The 20,702-nt window shown below is 45.1% G+C and overlaps 1 protein-coding gene and 1 pseudogene across 1 annotated transcript in view; both read left to right on the top strand.

The window, feature by feature from the left end:
* The first annotated feature begins 7,072 nt into the window (after window positions 1–7,072).
* Window positions 7,073–19,056, top strand: LOC148143980 (uncharacterized; annotated as a pseudogene).
* Window positions 19,057–19,331: 275 nt separating this feature from the next.
* The window catches only part of LOC148143976 (uncharacterized), a 61,944-nt gene continuing 60,573 nt past the window's right edge, over window positions 19,332–20,702 (top strand). The window contains exon 1 of the mRNA XM_087975289.1: window positions 19,332–19,355. Coding sequence (XP_087831415.1) covers window positions 19,332–19,355 — 24 coding nt within the window. The remainder of the gene's footprint in view (window positions 19,356–20,702) is intronic.

Below are 20,702 nucleotides of genomic sequence, written 5' to 3'. Positions count from 1 at the left end.
CTTTCGCCCAGTAAGGGGTGAATGTTCTATTCCTAGTCTTTTAGATCTTTTAAAATCTTTCCCCCACACCCTAAACCTTTGCTCTCTAGTTTTGGAATACCTCTACCCTGGGGAAAAGACAGAAACATTGAGCAGCCAAACAAAATGCAAAAGAAATAAAATGTCGAGGCACAGGGGGAAAAAATCGGCAAAATAAAATAGCTTCGGCATTTTTCTCTCGTATTCGCATTTGGACGCTTAATATTTGTCATGATCGGGAGGTGCCCGTGTTGGACTAAGGTGTACGAAGTTAAAAATCACACAACACCAGGTTACAGTCCAATAGGCTTGTTTGGAAGCACTAGCTTTCGGAGCGCTGCTACTTCATCAGGTGGTTGTGGAATATAAGATCGTAAGATCATAAATTCTGTGTCTTACGATGTTATACTCTACAATCAGCTGATGAAGGAGCAGGGCTCCGAAAGCTAGTGCTTCCAAATAAGTCTGTTGGACTATCACCTGGTGCTTTGTGATTTTTAACTTTAAAATTTGAAACAAATTCCTGCACACTGAGCATGCTCCGCGGTGTCAGCAAGTACTGCGCATGATCGCCAGTGTCAGCAAAGCACTGCGCATACTCTTGGGAGAGCGCGAGCTCCTTTCCATGGAGCAGTGGAGAACCTTGGAGGACCGGAAGGAGTCTGGTCCTCCTGCCAATCAGAGCCGGCCATTGTGGAAATGCGGAGGTTGGACCGTGAGCTCTGAAGCTGCTGCTACTTTTTTCTCTCTGCATAAGGTTAAACTTCACCCCAGACTGTAACTTCCTTCCTCTGTCTAACATTTGTGAGTACAACAGTGTTTTTCTCATCACGTTTTCATTCTGGGGTTCAAGAGTGAACCGAAGGAGGGGCCAGACTCTGGAAAAGTTGATCCCGGTCTGTGTGTCAACTTGCAAACACATGGCAAATGCAGTACCACAATGTGAAGTTATAGCCTTTGCAGTGTAAAAAATATAGCAGAAAGGAGGTGCATTGTTTAAATGGTGATATGTTGAGATGTGGCGAAAGTGAGATGCTGGAGATCAGAGTTGAATATTGTGGCGCTGGAAAACCACAGTCGGTCAGGCAGCAACTGAGGAGGAGGAGAGTCGACGTTTCGGGCACGAGCCCTTCATCAGGAGTGATGTGTGGATAGACAAAGGGCCCTCAGTGTCCTTCTACACCAGTCACTGAGAGTTGTCAGCAAGTGCAGCAAGCAATGAGCAAAGCAAGTGGTATATCAGCAAGAGGAATTGAGTTCAGAAGTGGGGATGTCTTCCTGCAGTTAGGTCGATTATTGAATGTATTCAAGGCTGAGTTCATGTGACTTTGAAGAACAAATAAGTTATGGGAGAATGCAAGAAAATGGTTTTAAGACCAGTACAGAACAGTTACAGAGTCATACAGCACAGAAACAGACCATTCAGTTGAACTAGTCCATGCTGGCGGTGTTCTGAAACTAAACTGGTCCCACCTGCCAATGATTGACCTATATCCCTCCGAACCTTTCTTATTCATGGACTTATCCAAATGTCTTTTAAACATTGTAACTGTACCTGCATCCAGCAACTCCTCTGGACATTGATTGCTCAAACGAACTACTCTTTATCTTTAAAAAAAGGTGCCCCTCATGTCTTTTTAAAATATTTCTTTCTTCACCTTCAAAATTTGCTCCCTCATCTTGAACCACCCACACTAGGGAAAGAATATCTGCCGTTCACCTCATCCATACCCCTCATGATTTTATAATCCTCTCTAAGGTCACCTCTCAACCTCTGATGCTCCAGTGAAAAAAGTCCTAGCCTATCCATCTAGATGCAGGTATATTTATATCGAGTTATGAACTGTTCAGTACTGGCGAAAGCTGGAAAGACAAATGACGTATTCCTGCTTCCAATTCTCTCAGTGTGTCCAGGACAGCAAGAGACCATACGACATAGGCGCAGAAATTAAGCTATTTAGTCCATCAGATCTGCTCCACCATTCAATCACGGCTTATACATTTCTCGACCCCATTTTGAAATATAGATTTTGGAAAGGCAGATCATGGCAGGATCTACACATTTGATGGGGAGTGTTGTTGAATAAACATACCATGGAGTGCTGGTTCACAGTGGAGTCGCAGGTAGACAGGGTAGCAAAGAAGGTGTTTGGTATATTTGCTTTAATATGTCAGTGCATTTCAATACAGATATTGGGAGGTCATGTTGCGGCTGTACAGGACATTGATTAGGCCACTTTTGGAATACTGTATTCGGTTCTGGTTTCCCTGCTACAGGAAAAGTGTTACCAACCTTTGTAAGGATTTGGAAAAGATTTACAAGGCTATTGCCAGAGTTGGAGGGTTTGATCTATATGGAAAGGCTGAATAGGCTGGGCTGTTTTCTCTGGATCATTGGGGGCTGAGGGTTGACTTTATAGAAGTTCATAAGGAGCATGGATAGGGTGAATAGCGAAAAGTTTTCCCCAGAGTAGGGGAGACCAAAACTAGAGGTCATAGGTCTGAGGTGAGAGGGGAAATATTTAAAAGGAACTTTGCAGGCACCTTTCTCACGCAGAGGGTGTTGTGTGCATAGAATGAGCTGCCAGAGGAAGTGGTGGAGGCTGGTATAATTAAAGCATTTCAAAAGGCATCTGGTAATAGGGAGAATTGAGAGGGGTATGGGTTATGTGCTGACAAATGAGATTATGTTAATTTGGGATATCTGGTCAGCACGGACAATTTGGACTGAAGGAAAGCAGAAGTGTCATTGTGAAGACTGGACTTTCAGAGCAGCTTTCAAAGATGTTTTGTCCTGACTGGGAGCAGAAGCTACAATGAAATCTTTCATTTGTGAGACAGCAACTGAGTGAGTGAGGACATTCAGGATATTGGTGGAAAGTGGGAATTTGTTGCAATGTGGAGTTGAAGTGATTTAAGTAAAGTGTGCTGAGCAGGGAGCCTAGTGTAGGGTTATGTGAGTTTTTGTTTAAACTGCTCATTTCTTTCAGCCTCCAACATTGTATTTCCAATCCTGTCCATCAGTGGGAGTGGTGAATCAGCAACTGGTATCGTTAGAAGCCTTATGATTTTCAGTACAGCAGGTATAGCATTGTCTCATCAGCTTTGTAAAGATTACTGGCAGCAGCGGGAGGCGTGGGCTGGATTCACCAGAAATGATTAAGCAGTTAGATAACACATGTACAAGAGGGCAGGGTGGGACTTGTCTTTCGATTTGCAGAAGGTGGGAGGTTCTGGTGCTGTGGTCCATGGCAAACACAACTGCGGTAAATCATAGAATCACTACTGCGTGGAAGCAGGCCATTCATTCCATCAAGTCCACACTGACCCATCCGACGAGCATGCCACCCAGACCCACCCTATCTAGTTGTTTCTATGGTGAGTGAGACTAGGTCACAAGATTAGGGGGAGTAGGTTTAAGTCAGAGGAGAAGGAACTGCTTTTCCCGGAGAGTGGTGAATCATTGGAATTCTCTGCCCAAGGAAGCAGTAGAAGCAGCCATATTCAAGACATAGTTCAATGGGATTTTGTATGGTAGGTGAATTTAGGATAGTCAGGATAATGCAGGTAAGAGGAGCTGAGACGATGGATAGATGAGCCATGATCTTAATGAATGGTGGAGTAGCTTGATGGACCAAATGGCCTACTCCTGCTTCTATTACTGGGAATGTATGAACATGCATTTTTTATGGACAATCCGTATCAAGGCAGGTGAGCAATGTAGTGATGTGGAAATGAACATCAGAGAATGATAGAAAGGGACACGGAAAGTAAATGTCCCAGTCCAAAGATGTGCAGGTCAGGTCAAATGACCATGCTAAATTGTCCATAGTGTGAGGTTCATTAATCAGAAAGAAATGGGTCTGGGAGGGTTACTCTTCAGGGTGTCGGTGTGGACTTGTTGGGCCGAAGGGCCTGTTTCCACACTGTAGGGAATCTAATCTAATCAATCAAAACTGGATTCTACAGAACACAAGAATTGAAACTGAAGACTGTATGGCTGAATGTGTGCTGCAATGTCACAAAACTGAATGAATTGACTGCACACATTGAAGAGAATAATTATGATCTGAGACTCCTTACAGGGACATGGCTTCAGGATGACAAGGATTGGATCTGAATATTGAGGGGGTACGTGGCATTCAAGTTGAATAGGAAGCGAGGTAAAGGTCGAGGGTTGGCACTGCTAATCAAAGCACTAATAACATGGTACTCTGGTGTCGGCTCGGATTTCAGGTTCTGATTTCTCTGTCCTCTTCTCCCTGTTCCCAGAGAAAGATGTTGTCTGTTCTCAGCTCAGCTGGCTTTCTGCTGAAACTTTGAGCCCCTTTTACACCTTCCAGAGCAATAAAACATTCAGTCGATCAAGGCCCAATCCACAATATTCTCAGCCTGAGAACCATCCAGACTGAGAGGGTCATTGGAGCAGGGAATAAAACAAGAAAAATGAAACAAAATGAGACATAAATGCACATTTGGTGCTTAAAGTGTGTTCATTAGATCGTAAACCAGAATTGGGGGTCTCCCAGGATTCTTATCGTCCCCTACTAGAGGAATTCTCTTTCCCTAACAATATTTACATCAACAGAAATAAAGCATCTGTCATCAAATAAACATAGAGATATACAACACGGAAATAGACTTTTTGATCCAACACATCCATGCTGACAAGATGTCCTATTTAAATCTAGTGTCCCATTTGCCAGCATTTGGCCCATATCCCTCCAAACCTTTCCTATTCACACACCCATCCAGATGCCTTTTAAATGTTGTAATTGTACCAGCCTCCACCACTTCCTCTAGCCTATTTACCCTATCCGTGCCCCTCATGATTTTATAAATGTCCATAAGATCACCCCACAGCCTCTGACACTCCAGGGAAGCAGCCCCATCCTATTCAGGCTCTCCTTATACCACAAACCCTCCAACCCTGGCGACATCCTTATCAATCTTTTCTGCACACTTTAACGTTTCACAACATCGTTCCTATCCTACAGTAGGGAGACCAGAATTGAATGCAAGAATCGAAAAGTGGGTGAACCAATGTCTTGTACAGCTACAACATGACCTCCCAAATCCTGTACTCAATGCATTCAACGAGTCAAATGGCCTCTTTCTGCACTGGAGCGATTTAATGATTTGATTTTGTATCAGAGTCAATTTCAGTCACTATCTCTGGTTTATGGTGTGTCAGGGTGGGATCGGTGGTACCAGAATTGCATGCAATACTCCAAACGTGGCCTAACCAATGTCTTCTACAGTCGCAACATGACCTCCCGACTCCTGCACTCAGTGCACTGACCAATAAAGGCAGGCATATCAAACACCTTCTTCACTATTCTGTCTATGTGCGACTCCCCTTTCAAGGAACTATGAACTTACCATCGAGTCATACAGCATGGTCATGGACCTTTGGTCCAACCAGTCCATGCCAACCATAATCCCAAACTAAATCAGTCTCTCCTGCCTGCTGTTGGCCTGTATCCCTCCACATTTTTCCTATTCATGTACTAAAACAAATGTCTTTTTATTGTACCCGCATCCACCGCTTCCTGAGGAGGTTCATTCCACACATCAACCACCCTCTGTGTAAAATTAATATTTGAATGGCAAGCATGAGGTTGAAATGAAATGGTTCATTAAAATAAACAGCTTCTACCAAACCCCCTACAGCAGGTATGGTAGCAACTCCAACTCTGGAATCTCTCAAATCGATATTTCCATGGAGTGGAGGGGGGAGTAAAGTGTTGGATTCACAGAGGTGGGGTTTTTCTGAGAGTGTAAAGCTAAAATTATACCCGGTGCTTTGCTTGAACTCAAACTGCATTGACGTGGAGGAGAGCGAAAGGAGTTTGCAAAGTGTCCTCCCCTCCCAATGTGCCCTCTCTCCCCCATTGTGGACGTCTCAACGTGGAGGTAGCCCTGTCAATTTAAGAGTGAAACTCCCTCCCTCTGGGCAACATCTGGGAGCATAGCAACGTCTCCCCCTTTCTATTCCTCATCCTGGGAGGGGGAGAGAGAGAGGCGTGGGTGGGGGGTTGTGTTGGGTGGAGACTGTTCACATGTAGCAACTGGAGTGACTCCATGGAGGGAGCAGGCTCTCCAAAGGTGCTCAGATGCTCGCTGTCCTTCTCAAAGACATTTTCCTTGTGTATTCCCTCGGTTTGGCACGTATAGAGTTTGCACCCTGGAAAAGGTTTACTTCTTTCCTCATGTTCAAAATTATAAGGGTCGTTTCTCATGGAACTGAGCAGTATTTAAGGGATTGGCACATTGATTTCAAATGTAGACATCTGTTGCTTCATATGGTGTATATCTGATATTGTTGGCTGTTATAAAAACTTTGTGGCTATGATTTTTCACCTTCTAATGCAGAAATAGAGTTACGTTCTATATCTCTTGTCTCTTTTGTGTTTACTAGGACAGCAGGAAGTCATTCAGTAACTTCACTGGCTTTCTTTTCCCAAGCAGTCTTGACATTTCATTATCATATTCGTGATTCAGCTCCATTTCCAGCACCTTTGTCGACAGCTTGTTCCAGGTTATTGCAATCTAAATTAAGTTTTCCTCCAAACACACTGAAGGCTATCTTGTTGCATGAGGGTTTTCTGCGTCCTGCATAATATATGGTCAGCACTCATCTGGCAATATACAGGAATTGCCACCGATGTTATGTTCATTTAACAGTACTGACAGTGATCACTCAATTTGTGATTTTTTTTTGGAGGAAGACATGCAGAAAGAAATCTGAAAACAAATGATACGTCATCTTCTGACAGAGCCACTTGAATCATTGGGGCTTGAATATCAGCAGCCATTCAATTCAAGAAGAAATGTTTGCTTTTGTCTATGTGAGAGATTTTGAACACTCGTATGGCAGGAATAATACTGAGACATCCGAGTGAGGGAGATTCAGTACGCTGTCTGTGAAAAATGCGTCAAAAAATTTACTCAGCTTGGGGGATCAAAATCTCAACCCTCACAGTGGGGAGAGACTATGTATCCATTCTGTTTTGAATTTCAAACCCAGCGCGACACAAAGAATGCTCCCCTCATGGGGAAACCATGGAAATGTGGGGACTGTGGGAAAGGGTTCCCTTCCCCATTGGTGCTAGACACCCACAGATGCGTTCTCACTGGGGAGACGCTGTTCTCCTGCTCAGTATGTGGGAAGGGATTCAGTTGGCTGTGCAGCCTGCAGACACACCAGCGAGTTCACACCAGGGAGAGGCCGTTCATCTGCCACCATTGTGGGAGATGATTCATTCAGTTGTCCCACCTGCAGACACACCAGCAGGTTCACACCAGGGAGAGGCCGTTCTCCTGCTCTCTGTGTGGGCAGCGATACATCGATGCATCACACGTCCTGAAACACCAGCGGGTTCACCTGGGGAAGAGGCCGTTCACCTGCTCTGAGTGCAGGAAAGGATTTGTCGATTCTTACACCCTGCTGACCCATCAGCAGGTCCACAGCAAAGAGGCGCCGTTCACCTGCCCTAAGTGCGAGAAGAGCTTCAGTCATGTGGGCAACTTGTGGAGGCACCTGCCGATCCACACCAGGGAGAGGCCGTTCACATGCTCTGTGTGCGGGAAGGCGTTCACTCAGACATCTACACTGTAATCTACCAAAGGGTCCATATCATGGAGAGGGCGTTCATCTGCTCTCAGTGTGGAAATGGCTTCACCCGCTCCTCCCAACTGCGGAGCCACCAGCGAGTTCTGGAATTTTTTGAGGATGTAACTCTGAAGATGGACAAGGGAGATCCAGTGGATGTAGTGTACCTGGACTTTCAGAAAGCCTTTGATAAAGTCCCACATAGGAGGTTAGTGAGCAAAATTAGGGCGCATAGTATTGGGGGCAAACTACTGACTTGGATTGAAAATTGCTTGGCTGACAGGAAACAAAGACTAGTGATAAATGTCTCCCTTACAGAATGGCAGGCGGTGACCAGTGGGCTACTGCAGGGATCAGTGCTGGGTCCGCAGCTTTTTACAATATATATTAATGATATGGAAGATGGTATTAATAGTCACATTAGCAAATTTGCTGATGATACAAAGCTGGGTGGCAGGGTGAAATATGAGGAGGATGTTAGGAGATTACAAGGTGACCTTGACAGGTGAGGTGAGTGGACAGATGCATGGCAGATGCAGTTTAATGTATGGTTATCCACTTTGGTGGCAAGAACAGGAAGGCAGATTACTACCTAAATGGAGTCAAGTTAGGTAAAGGGGCAGTACAAAGAAATCTGGGTGTTCTTGTACACCAGTCAATGAAGGCAAGCATGCAGGTACAGCAGGTAGTGAAGAAAGCTAATAGCATGCTGGCCTTCATTACAAGAGGGATTGAGTATAGAAGCAAAAAGTTTCTTCTGCAGCTGTACAGGGCCCTGGTGAGACGGCACCGGGAATATTGGGTGCAGTTCTGGTCTCCAAATTTGAGGAAAGACATTCTGCCTATTGAGGGAGTGCAGCGTAGGTTCACGAGGTCAATTCCTGGAATGGCAGGACTATCTTATGTTGAAATATTGGAGCGACTGGGCTTGTATATCCTTGAGTTTAGAAGACTGAGAGGGGATCTGATTGAGACGTATAAGATTATTAAAGGATTGGACACTCTGGAGGCAGGAAAAATGTTTCCGCTGATGGGTGAGTCCCGAACCAGAGGACGCAGCTTAAAAATAAGGGGTAAGCCATTTAGGACAGAGATGAGGAGAAACGTCTTCACCCAGAGAGTGGTGGCTGTGTGGCCTACTCCTGCACCTATTGTCTATTGAGTTCATGTGCCATTGCAGGGGGATTGAAGGAGCGACGGCTGAGTGACATTGTCGACTGGACTATCAACCCAGTTCCGGGGATTCCCGGGGTTTGAATCCCGCCGAGGCAGATGGTGAGATTGGAATTCGGTCAGAAATTTGGAGTTCTGAATCTAATAATGAATCCATTTTTGGGGGGAGAAACTGCCATCTAATTCACTTATGTCCCTTTTAGGAAAGGAAACTGCCATTGTGGGAAAGGATTCACTCAGTCATCTCAACTGCATCCTTTACCCGGTCTGACCTACACCTGACTCCAGACCCACAGCAGCATGGTTGACTCTTGACTGCCCCCACCCCCACCCCATGGCAAATGAGTGGGAGTAACTTAAATGAATACAGTGTGCGGGTTGAAATTGCTGAGTGAGGCAATACTTCCTTTAGCTTAAGGCTGTACCAAGGATCCAATTATAAAGGGACAACTCGGCGCTGACCAACAGTAAAGGAAGTGGAGTTGGGAGGAGTGTGTGAGCTTTGAGATGTTTAAAAAAAAAGCTTCTTTTCATATACTTTTTTTTTGCTGGGGAGATCTGAAGCTGTAACAAAGTTGGGTGGCAATAAAGGTTACTTGAACTTAACCCCAGTCTCAGACTGTCAATGAAAGCTATGAGATCCAATAGGTTTTTGTTTTAAAGCTGCTCACTCTTTTCAACCTCTTGCACTAAGTTTCCAATGTCATGTATCAGAAGGAGCAGTGAATGAGTAGCTAATATCGTTAGAAATTGTAAATTTTTCATCTCTGCAGGTATTGCATCATTTCATCGACATTGTAACGTTTACTGGCAGCACCGGGAAGTGTGGGATGTATTCATGAGAAACAAAGTTAAAAATCATACAACACCAGGTTATAGTCCAACATGTTTATTTGGAAGCACTAACTTTCGGAACACTGCTCCTTCATCAGGTGTTTGTGGCGCAGGATCATAGGAGAATTTATAGCAAAAGATCGCAGTTTCATGCAACAGAAATGATATAGAACAAACTTAGATTGTTGTGAAGTCTTTCATCTTTTAGAATAGGTTGCAGGTTTTGTTTCATTAATATGTAAATCCCAGAACTTGTTTGAAGACACATTCTCGAGACAACTTAAGGTCTCTATCCCAATCTTGAGTGTGACTGGTTCTATTTTCAAAGTAGGAATTTATAAAATCTCACATGGATTGACTGCCTGTAGATTGTATTTTGCTCAAAAAGCGCACAATGTATCTGCAAATATAATTCTGCAAATTCAAAATCACACAAAAGCCTTATATGTAAGTGTGCATGCATGAGAGGATGTGTGTGTGTGCTTGATAAAGTGTGTGAGTGATAGAGTATCAGCCTGAGAGAGGGTGTATATGTGTGTGTGTGTCTGAGAGAGTGATCTGTGTGAATGTGAGCGTGTGTGAGAGTGTATGCTTTGTGTGGGTGTGAGAGAGCGTGACAGTGAAGTGGGGTTACCTGTCATGTGACATGAACCCAAGGTCCTGGTTGAGGCCATCCTCATGTGTTCTGAACTTGGCTTCCAGCCTCTGCTGGGCCACTAAAACTGAATAAGCAGTTACTTTGCACACATTGGAGAGGGCAGGGTGGGATTTGTCTTTCGATTTGCAGAAGGTGGGAGGTTCTGGGTGCTGGAAACTAGGGAAAACATGCTGGAGGACCTTCGGCTCAAAGAGATGCAGCTGGAAGCCAGGCTGCAGACACGATGGGGGAATCATCAAACCCCCACACTGTGGAAACAGGCCCTTTGGCCCAACAATCCACACTGACCCCCGTTAGAGCATCCCACCTAATAACCTCCACAGCTAATCCCTGAATTTAGAACGCCCAATCCACTATAAGCTGCACATTTTGGGACCTTGGGAGGAAACCAGAGCACCCACAGATGGGAGGGGGGAGGGTAGAAAAGTGCAAACTCTACACAATCACCATGAGGGTGGGATCGAACTCAAGTCCCTGGCACTGTGAGGCAGCGGTGCTAACCACTGAGTTGCTGCCGCGCCGCCCACAGTCTTGGATTGAAGGAATCGATTGACTTCATTCCAGGATTGAAGGAATCGATTGGCTTCATGCCAGTCCTGGTGACACTCCAGCCCGTTTGGGGAATTGAATTTGCTTCCACAGAGTTTCCACGGTACAGGGTCATTGCGTCTCAGCAGCTTCAACGATCCAAAGAAGGGCTCGTCTACAGCGAGAACACTAGTCCACATTTCGCTACAGAGTTAAAGTTCTTTGCACAGTCAGAACCCTGGAACACTCCCACGCAGGCTGCGTGTAGTCACGGGGCTTCTCAAGTCACGTTGATGTTTGAAGTAACTTCCCCTCCTCGATTCAAACGCTGCTGATATTCAGGCCCTGAGTAATTTTTTTGTGCACGCCTGAACAGCAAATCCTCCTCTGCTAATACCTTGAGAAAACAGATCATTGCTGTCAGTGCAGGGCAGGAAATAGGATAAGAGAATTCTAGTTTGTACCGAACAGCCTTCCCTATCTCCTACCCGAAATCTCTGTCTCCCATTTCCTCCACCTTTCAATGGATTCCAACTCGAATTCATCCTTCCATCCTCCTGTTTTTGCCCAGCTCCCCTCACCGGAAAGCGCTGACTCTCGGTTCAGTTTCTTAGTCACTTCTTGCCATTCCCAGTATATTGCCCACATCTTTATTTAGTTTTTAAAACAGAAAGGCAGTGGTTTGCTGATGCCAGGATCTGAGGGGAATTGCGCTCACGCTCCAGATTCTCTCTCGCATCATTCACAAAAATCTGCACTGCACATGTGCAAAGAAGGGGATGATGGGAGTGGGTGGGACGCATTCACCAACTCCCCATTCAATCAAGATCCAATCATGCCCACAGCGCCCCCTGTCTATTCTCTCTCGCTATCCCTAGCTCCCCCCTCTCACACACATGCCATCCTCTCCGTCCATTCTATCTCCATACCCTCTTCCCCCTGTCTAGTCCAGTCTCTCGTCCACCCTCTGCCTTCCTCCATCCAGTCCCTCTCCCCACACTCATTCTCTCTCTCCTCCCACTCTCTGCTCCCCTCCATTCTCTCTCTTTCCCCACCCTCTGCTCTCCATCCATTCCCTCTCTCTTCCCTCACCCTCTCCTAACATTCATTGTTGCTCTCTTTCTCCCCCACCCTCTGCCCCCTTGCATTCTTTCCCCACGCACTGACCCACATCCATTCTCTCTCCCCACACTCTGCACACCCATTCTCTCTCTCTCTGTCAAACGCTCTGCCCCCACCCTGTGCACCCCCAGTGTTTCTCTAACTCCAATGTTCTGTCCCCGGGTCGATTTCTCTCTCTCTCTCTACGCCCAGCCTCTGTTTCCCGTCCAATTTCTCTACCTGCACCCCCATTCTCATCCTTTCTTGTGCGTCGAGCCCTCTTTGATCACTGTATCAGCCCTTCTAAGGATAGAGAGAGCGTGGATGGTGATGACTCTACCTGCGAGATGGGAGGGTGTGGTGTGAGAAATGGCTGATCTTTAACATTGAGAATCGCTAAAATGATACTTTCAAAACCATAAGTAAAGTTTGAAAGCAAATTCAATTTTTTTTAAAAGCTGCATTTTTCTGAAACTTGCATTGAAATCTGTGCAATTAGGCCACAGTTGAGGACAAGCTGTAAGGATGGAATGGTCAATTCCTCGTCTTGCGAAGTTGGTTCAGATTAATTAGAAATAGAGTCATAGAGTTGCAGAGCAGGGAAACAAGCCTTTCGGTGCATGCCAACCACATATTCTAAATTAATCTGGTAATCCATTTGCCACCATTTGGCCCATATCTCTCTCAACCCTTCCTATTCATATACCCATCCAGATGCCTTTTAAATGTTGTAATTGTTCCAGCCTCGACCATTGTCTCTGGCAGCTCATTCCATACATATACCACGCTCTGCATGAAAACGTTACGAGTTCGGTCCCATTTAAACCCCCTCTCACCCTAAACCTATGCCCCTCCAGTTTTGGCTTTCCTCTACCCTGGGGAAAAGACATTCAAAAATTGAGCAGCCACACAAAATGCAAAAGGAATAAACTGTTGAGCCTCAGGGAAACAAACAAGTCTGACTCCAGCTTTTTTTTCTCTCCGATTGGCAGTTGGACCAGCATCTCCACTGGGCATACTGCGCATGCTTCTCGATGTCAGGAAGCATTGCACATGTACGCTGGTGTCAGCAAAATACTACGCATGCTCTTTGCTGTCAGCGGAAACGGCACGCAACATTCTTGATCGACCAATGGGAAGCCCTGAAGGACGGGAAGGAGTGTGGTCCTCCTGCCATTGAGAGCCTCCCCTCTAATGTCGGAATGCGGAAGTTAGACCATGCGCTTGTGAAGGTGTTGCTGCTCCTCTCTCTATGAATGAAGATTGAACTTCATCCCAGACTGCAACTTCTTTCCTCTGTCCAACATCTGTGAGTACAACACACTCTTCTCACCCCCTTTTCCATTTTATTTTTTCACTCTGGTGTTCAGTTCTTGACTTGCAGCAAAGTTGGTTCAGGTATGTGTCTTAATTGGCAAACACATGGTAAATGTAGTAACGCAGTGTGAAGTGATAGCCTTTCCTATGAAATAAAAACAGGAAGGAGGTTCATTGTTTAAATGGTGATATATTGGGATGTGGAGAAAGTGAGGACTGCAGATAACGGAAATCAGAGTCGAAAAATGTGGCGCTGGAAAAGCACAGCTGGTCAGACAGCATCCGAGGTGCAGAACAGTTAACGTTTTGGGCAAAAGCCCTTCACCAGGAATGATGTGTGGATGTACAAACGTGCCTCAGCTACCTTCTGCTCAGGCTTTCTACTCCAGTCAATGCCAGTTGTCACATAGGTGCAGCAAGCAGTCAGCAAGGCAAGTGGTATATTAGCAAGAGGAATTGAGTTCAAAGTGGGGATGCCTTCCTGTAGTTAGGGAGATATTGAATATATTCAAAGCTGAGTTCATCTGACTTTTGAATGTCAAAAATAGTTATGGGGGAAGGCAAGAAATTTTAAAAAATATATACTTTTATTAGAAACTTTTTCAAATCTCTCACAACACCTCCATATACAAAAAAGAACAATACCAAAATACAGAAACATAGCAGTACAACAATGTCATATTATGATACTATTAATAATGAGCTACCTATTATTCTACTGGAACAAACTTAGCTTAAACTAAACTACAATCAAATTGAATAAAAATAAAATTAAACATAATTTAAGTTAATTTGAATTCTATCACATTACTTTATTCTATTTCACTCACCACACCTCCATTAAGGCTCCCATCCATGGGAGCACCAGTTATTGCACCCGTATTCTTTTCACCCAGCCTTGCCCTCCCCGGGCCCCATGAGCGCCCAGACTGATTCCCACAGCTATACCACGGCTCTAATTAATATTGCTGATCAGTCTGCATCAATATAATTTAGAAAGGGCTGCCACGTCTTGTAAAACTACTGTTTTGTGGTGCATCATATTTGTGAGGTCATCTTGGGGTGGATGCTCCATCACCAGCATGTGCCACCCCATAAGCCCTGGGGGGTTTTCCAACGTCCAATTAATTAAAATGTTCTTCCTTGCACAGTGCATAAGAATGTTACAGTCTGTTCCTGTGTTCTCCGAGAGAAGACAAATTTGGCAACCCCAGAAGAAGAAATACCGGATTCACTTTAACTTTAATCCCCAGGATGCCCTTCAGCTCCCTTACTATAGCACTCCAGTATCTCTGGATCTTACAACATGACCAATAGCAGTGTGTGAGTGCCTATACTAATTTTACATTTGGGACACCCTGGTGATGTGCCTATCTTGAACTTAGCTAGCCTCTCTGGCACCACATAAGTCCTATGTAAAATCTTCAATTGCATGCCCTGTGCTTTGTTACATATTGAAATTTTCCTTACATTTTCCCATATATCTTGCCATACTTCTAATGAAATATCCTATCCTAGCTCCCGATTCCACATCCTAGAGTGTCCCTCCACATCCCCTAAGGTACGTCCCTTCTGTAAATGATACAACGTACTCACTGAAAGAGCACCTGAACACCAGAGTACTCTTTATTCCACATTTGACCTGTAATGCTGAGCCAGGAGCGTGGTATTCCTCTGTATATAATCCGTTGGCTGAAAGTACCGGAAAAGGTCCCTATTAGACAATGCATATTTCTGACTTAGCTGGCTAAATGACATCAAGACCTAACCCTGGAATAAATCTCCCAGACAGAAGATTCCTTTATTCTCCCATGACTTAAAGCCAGAGTCCATTGCCCCAGGTTTAAATCCTTGGGCTGCCACCAGTGGGGTAATCAGTGAGGTCTTCAGCCAATTGCCCTTGTCTTGCCTCATTATCCTCCAGGCTTTCACTGTATTTAAAATGATTGTACTCTTACACTGCTCAGTCTCGGATTTCATCTTGATCAATGAATAATAGATTAACTAGGGGACATCTCGACTGCAATGCTTCAACGTCAAGCAAAATCTACCCAAGTCCCCTCGTGCCCAGTCACCCACATATGCTAAGAAAGCGCTTATTTGATATCTCTTCAAGTCCAAAAGGTCCACTCCTCCTCACCCTGTGAGAACTGCAATTTGGTAAACTTAATTAGGGGGCGGCTGCGACACCAAATAAAATAACCTAGCCAACCATTGAGCCTCAGTAATACTCATCTGGGTAGCAACAACAGGAGCATTCTCATGGGGTACAACAGGCGAGGAAGAACATTCATTTTAATCAGAGCTATTCGGCCTAACCATGATAATGGTAATCCGTCCCACCGCTGCAAATCCTGCTTTATCCTCTCGAGTAATTGTACATAGTTAACTTTATACAGCTGGTGGAAGGCAGGGGTAATAAAAATTCCCAAATACAAAAACCCTTTTGACGACCATCTAAACAGGAACTGCATTCCATCCTTCAGATCAGGCACCTCCACTAATTCTTCCCCTCCCCCATCCGCATAGCTTCTGATTTTGTAAATTTGATCTTGCAGCCCGAAAATCTGCCAAATAAATTAATTGTTTGAATCAATCGAGGAACGGACTCGTCCAGATTGGCCAAGAACAAAAGGACATCATCAGCATATAGGGTAATCTTATGTTCCCCCATTCCCACTCCTGGCGCCACTATTTCAGGGTCCCTCCTGATAGCCTCAGCTAATGGCTCAATTGCCAAGGTAAATAGCAGCGGTGAAAGAGGACAGCCTTGGCGACTACCTCTCCCAGGTTTTAATTTATCTGACTTATTGCCGTTTGTGATGACTGCTGCCTTCGGATCATTATACAACACCACCACCCATCTAGCAAAGGTTGTCCCCAGACCAAAGCGCTTGAGGACCCCAAACAGGTATAGCCATTCTATCTGGTCAAATGCCTTTTCTGCATCTAGGGAGGCCGCTGAACCCAGGATCAACCTTTGCTGGCATACCTGCACCATGTTCAGTACCCTCCTGATATTGTTGGAGGAGCTACGGCCCTTTACAAAACCCATCTGATCTTCTTTCACAATACAGAACAACACCTTTTCCAACCTCAGGGCCAGCGTCTTGGTTAGAATTTTAAATTCTACATTCAACAGTGAAATGGGTCTGTATGAAGCACATTCTTCGGGCTCTTTCTCCTTCTTTAAAATGAGGGAGATATTAGCCTCACTAAGAGAGGGCGGACGATAATCCTGTGCATATGAATAGCTATACATCCCCAGAGGTGGCTCCACCAACACATTTATTAATTCCTTATAGAATTCACTTGGGAATCCATCTGACCCCAGTGTTTGCCTCACCAACACATTTATTAATTCCTTATAGAATTTACTTGGGAATCCATCTGACCCCAGTGCTTTGCCACCTTGGAGATGCTTTATTGCTTCCTGCACCTCCTGTATTGTCATAGGCCCATTCAACAGGAAACCTGTTCCGCATTTATACTAGGGAGGTGCAGGATCTCAAAGAAGGCCTGCATTCTCGCTGCACTGTGTTCATCTCCCTCTGACTGATAGAACTCTGCAAAGTATTCACTAAATCTAACATTAATCTTCGTTAACTCAAGGGTAACTGTGCCAACCTTCTATCTAACAGACATAATAGATTGGGAAGCATTTTTCTTTCTAGCCAGATATCTACGTGGCTCATCTCCAAATTCAAACAATCTTTGTTGAGCAAAGCAGACGTTTTTTTCCCAGTGTGTGCAATGAGTTGGGAGCAGCCCGGAGAGCTGCAGCTTGACCAGTGAAGGCCTATTATAATATACTTCCTCAGCTATCTGCAGAGGGGTCTCCAGCATCTGTTGTTACTCCTTCCTCTGCATCCTTCTGTCCTTCTAGTCGTTGAATAAAAAATAATCAGGCCTCATAAATATGCCTTAGTGGCCTCCTCCAGTATTTCCGGATTACTGGCCGTACCCGAGTTGATATCCCAGAAGGCTCTGAACTCTTGTGATGTACTCAACAAATTTGCTATCCCTTAACAGGAATGGGTCCATGCACCAGTGCTGTGCATCCATTCCACCACTCTTGATTTTACCATCTAAATACACTGGCACATGGTCCGAGACAGCTATATTGCCAATTTCACAAGCCAATGTTCTGTCCAAGCAATCCAATGGCATTAAAAAGTGTCAGTTCCCATGTGGTACTTGTGTGGGTTGGGAGAGAAAGTAAAGTCTCTTCCATTAGGGTGGAGATGCCTCCACACATCCACTAATCCCAACTCCTCGCACATGTCCACCAACTGCTTACATTGCGCAGGTGTACCTGCCTGGCCCCTTGGCATCCTGTCTACCTCTGGATCTATTAGGCGATTAAAATCCTTTCCAATGACCATGTGGCGTACCCCAAGACTCATTAATTTAGCAACTGCATCAATTAGAAATTTAAGAGGGTGCACCGGGGGACAATACACATTCAGGACGCCATACTCTTCTCCATGTATTAGAGCTTTAAGAATGACGGACAGTCCATGTTTGTCCTTAATTTGCTCTATTACCTGCAAACGGAGGTTCCTTCTTACCAGTATAGCCACTCCTCTACACTTGGAGCTAAAGGAGGAGAAGAATACCCTATCATAACCTCCTTGCTGCAGTTTCAGATGTTCCTTATCAGTTAAATGTGTCCCCTGCAGCAGGGCGATGCCCACCTTTTCCTTCCTGAGGCTTGACAGCACCGTCTTTCTTTTTAACGGGGGAATGGCTCCCTTTTACATTCCAGGTGCACCACCTGAACGAATCAGTAACCATGGCCATCCAGGGCAGCCCGTGGTTTCCCAAGAGGAGGAAGCTTATCCGAGGTGCAGTGAGCAACAAAGACATTAACTCTATAAAGTCTAAAAACTGCTCCTATTAAAAACTACAATAAATAAAAATCTAACCACCACATATAACTTAAGCAAACGCTCAAATAACCCTCAATTATGTAGAGATCTCTTATCCCCACCCTCCCCAAACCCCCACCATTGCCACCATCCTGGCTCCTTTCCACTGAGGCTGTGCCCCAATTCACAGATTGTAAAAACCATGTTATTTACATTCTGAGAGTTAACAATGGTTGCCTATCTCCCCACACCCCTTCTCCATACATCTTAAGCACAGGTATAGCCACCCCCAATCCAAGAACAAAAGGACAGCAGTAAAAGAAAAAGGCCCCACACAATATGTAACTGACCGATACACTAAATAATTACAGTTTTTTGTCAAGGCAGTTCGTATAAAGCCAATAACCACAAAAAAGGGGCAAAAACGTAGCGTTGTCTGAAATGATGTCCCTCCCGCCTTCACCCCGACTCGATTTCTTTAATTCAGAGAATTCACAAAGTCCTTTGCCTTTTCTGCTGAATCAAAATTATATACCGTCCCTCCATGAGTGAAACGCAATACGGTCAGGGACCTCAAGGAATATTGTATGTTCAGATCCCTTAATTTTCTCTTAACTTCATCAAATGCCCTTTTCTTAATCCAGGCTCCTGAGAAGTCCTGAAAATATATTATTCTTGAGTCTTTGTGCATTAAAGCCTGTGGATCTCTTCCCAGTCTTCTTGCTGTTTCAATCACTAACTGTATTTCTTTATAATGCAGGAGGTGCACTAGGACCACGCGGGGCTGCGGGTCCGACCCGGACCTGCGCATTTCGATCCAGTGGGCCCGCTCCACACTCAACAGGCCCGACTCCAACTCCAGCCCCAGGAATCCAATAAGGTCTTCGCCTTCCTCGTATTCCAGAAGACCCACGAGCTGTAAGATATTTCTTCTACTTTAGTTTTCCAGGTCGTCCGCTTGCTCCTGAAGGACCTGAACCTGGTCTTCCAGCGTTTGGATCCTTCCTCCTGAGACCTCCGCCATGGTCTCCGATGCCACGGTCCTCTCCTCCACTGCCTGTTCTCTTCGGTCCACATTTGAATTTCCTGACTAAGCTTTTCCAGCGTGGCAGATAGTGGTTTCACCGCTGCTTCGATCTTTTCTCAGAGTTTGGCAAACTCCGAGAGTAACTGCTGCCCCATTAAACCCAAAGGGGCTGCCCTGGGAGTTTGAGCAATGGCTCCAGGCGCCCCCGATGCAGTAGGGGAGTGTCCTGCCTGCTGCACCCCTGTCGGCCCCTTTCCTTCATTTGCTTTCATTCTGGTCCTAAAGCTGTCAAACCACAATTATAGCAGCTCCAGACGTTCAGTAAGTTTATATTAGCAATTGTTTTCTCCTACGGATGGTTAATGAGGTGGGGGGAGGTGTAAATGTCCGGGGGTATGGCACAGAGCCCAACACAGCAGACCACTTAAACCACCGCCATCTTGGGTTTCCAAGAAAATGGTTTTAAGACCAGTACAGAACAGCTACAGGGTCATACAGCACAGAAACAGACCCTTCGGTCCAACTGGTCTACGCTGACTATGTTCTCAAACCCAACTAGTCCCATCTGCCAGTGATTGGCCCATATCCCTCTGGACCTTTCCTATTCATGTCCATTTCCAAATGTCATTTAAACATTGTCACTGTACAAGCATCCACTACTTCCTCTGGACACACATTCCACACACAAACCACTCTCTGTGTGAAAACAATGGAGCTCTTCATGTCTTTTTAAAATCTTTCTCCTCTCCCCTTCAAAATTTGCTCCCTAATTTTGAAAGCCCCACCCTAGGGAAAGGACACCTGCCTTTCACCTCATCTGTACCCTTCATGATATTGTAATCCTCTATAAGGTCACCACTCAATCTCCTCTGCTCCAGTGAAAGAAAACCCAATCTATCCACCTGACTGTAGGTATATTCATATTCAGTTATGATGTGTTCAATGTTGGTGCAGGCTCAAATGGCCAACACCTGCTCCCAATTCTCTCACTCTGTTTCCAGGACAGCATTAGTAGATTGTGAAAGGGGAGGGATAGATATCTTGTTTGTTTTTATTTTTAAAATGCACTTGATTCCCACAAATAAAATCAACAGGTACAAGTACAGCACATGCAGTGTTCCTCATTGCAGCTTCAAGGTTTTGAGTCCTCTTCTTCCGCGTTGGCTCCAGCACATTCGGCTTCCTTTCCCCACCCCGCCTCCCCATCCCCGCCCTGAGCCGTTGATGCTTCCATTGTTTATAAAATCAAGAGAGGAATGGATAGGGTAAATAGACAAGGGCTTTTCTCTGGGAGTGTAGAACTATAGAGTAATAGGTTTAGGGTGAGGTGGCCCGGGGAGGGGGCGAGGAATTTAAAAGGAACCTGAGGGGCAATTCATGCAGAAGATTGCGCGTGTAAGGAAAGAGCTGCTAGAGGAAGTAGTAGATGCTGGTATAATTATGACACATTTAAAAGGCATCTGGATCGGTTTATGAATAGGAAGGGTTTAGAGGGATATGGGCCAAATGCTGGCAAATGAGACCAGATTCAGCGAGGATATCTGGTCAGCATAGACCAGT

The sequence above is a fragment of the Chiloscyllium plagiosum genome, unplaced genomic scaffold, assembly GCF_037043375.1.
Source record: "Chiloscyllium plagiosum isolate Xiang-an unplaced genomic scaffold, Cpla_swu_hap1 HiC_scaffold_27, whole genome shotgun sequence".
Classification (NCBI taxonomy): domain Eukaryota; kingdom Metazoa; phylum Chordata; class Chondrichthyes; order Orectolobiformes; family Hemiscylliidae; genus Chiloscyllium; species Chiloscyllium plagiosum.
Note: the sequence above shows the minus strand (reverse complement) of the source record. Positions and strands in the feature narration are given on the sequence as shown.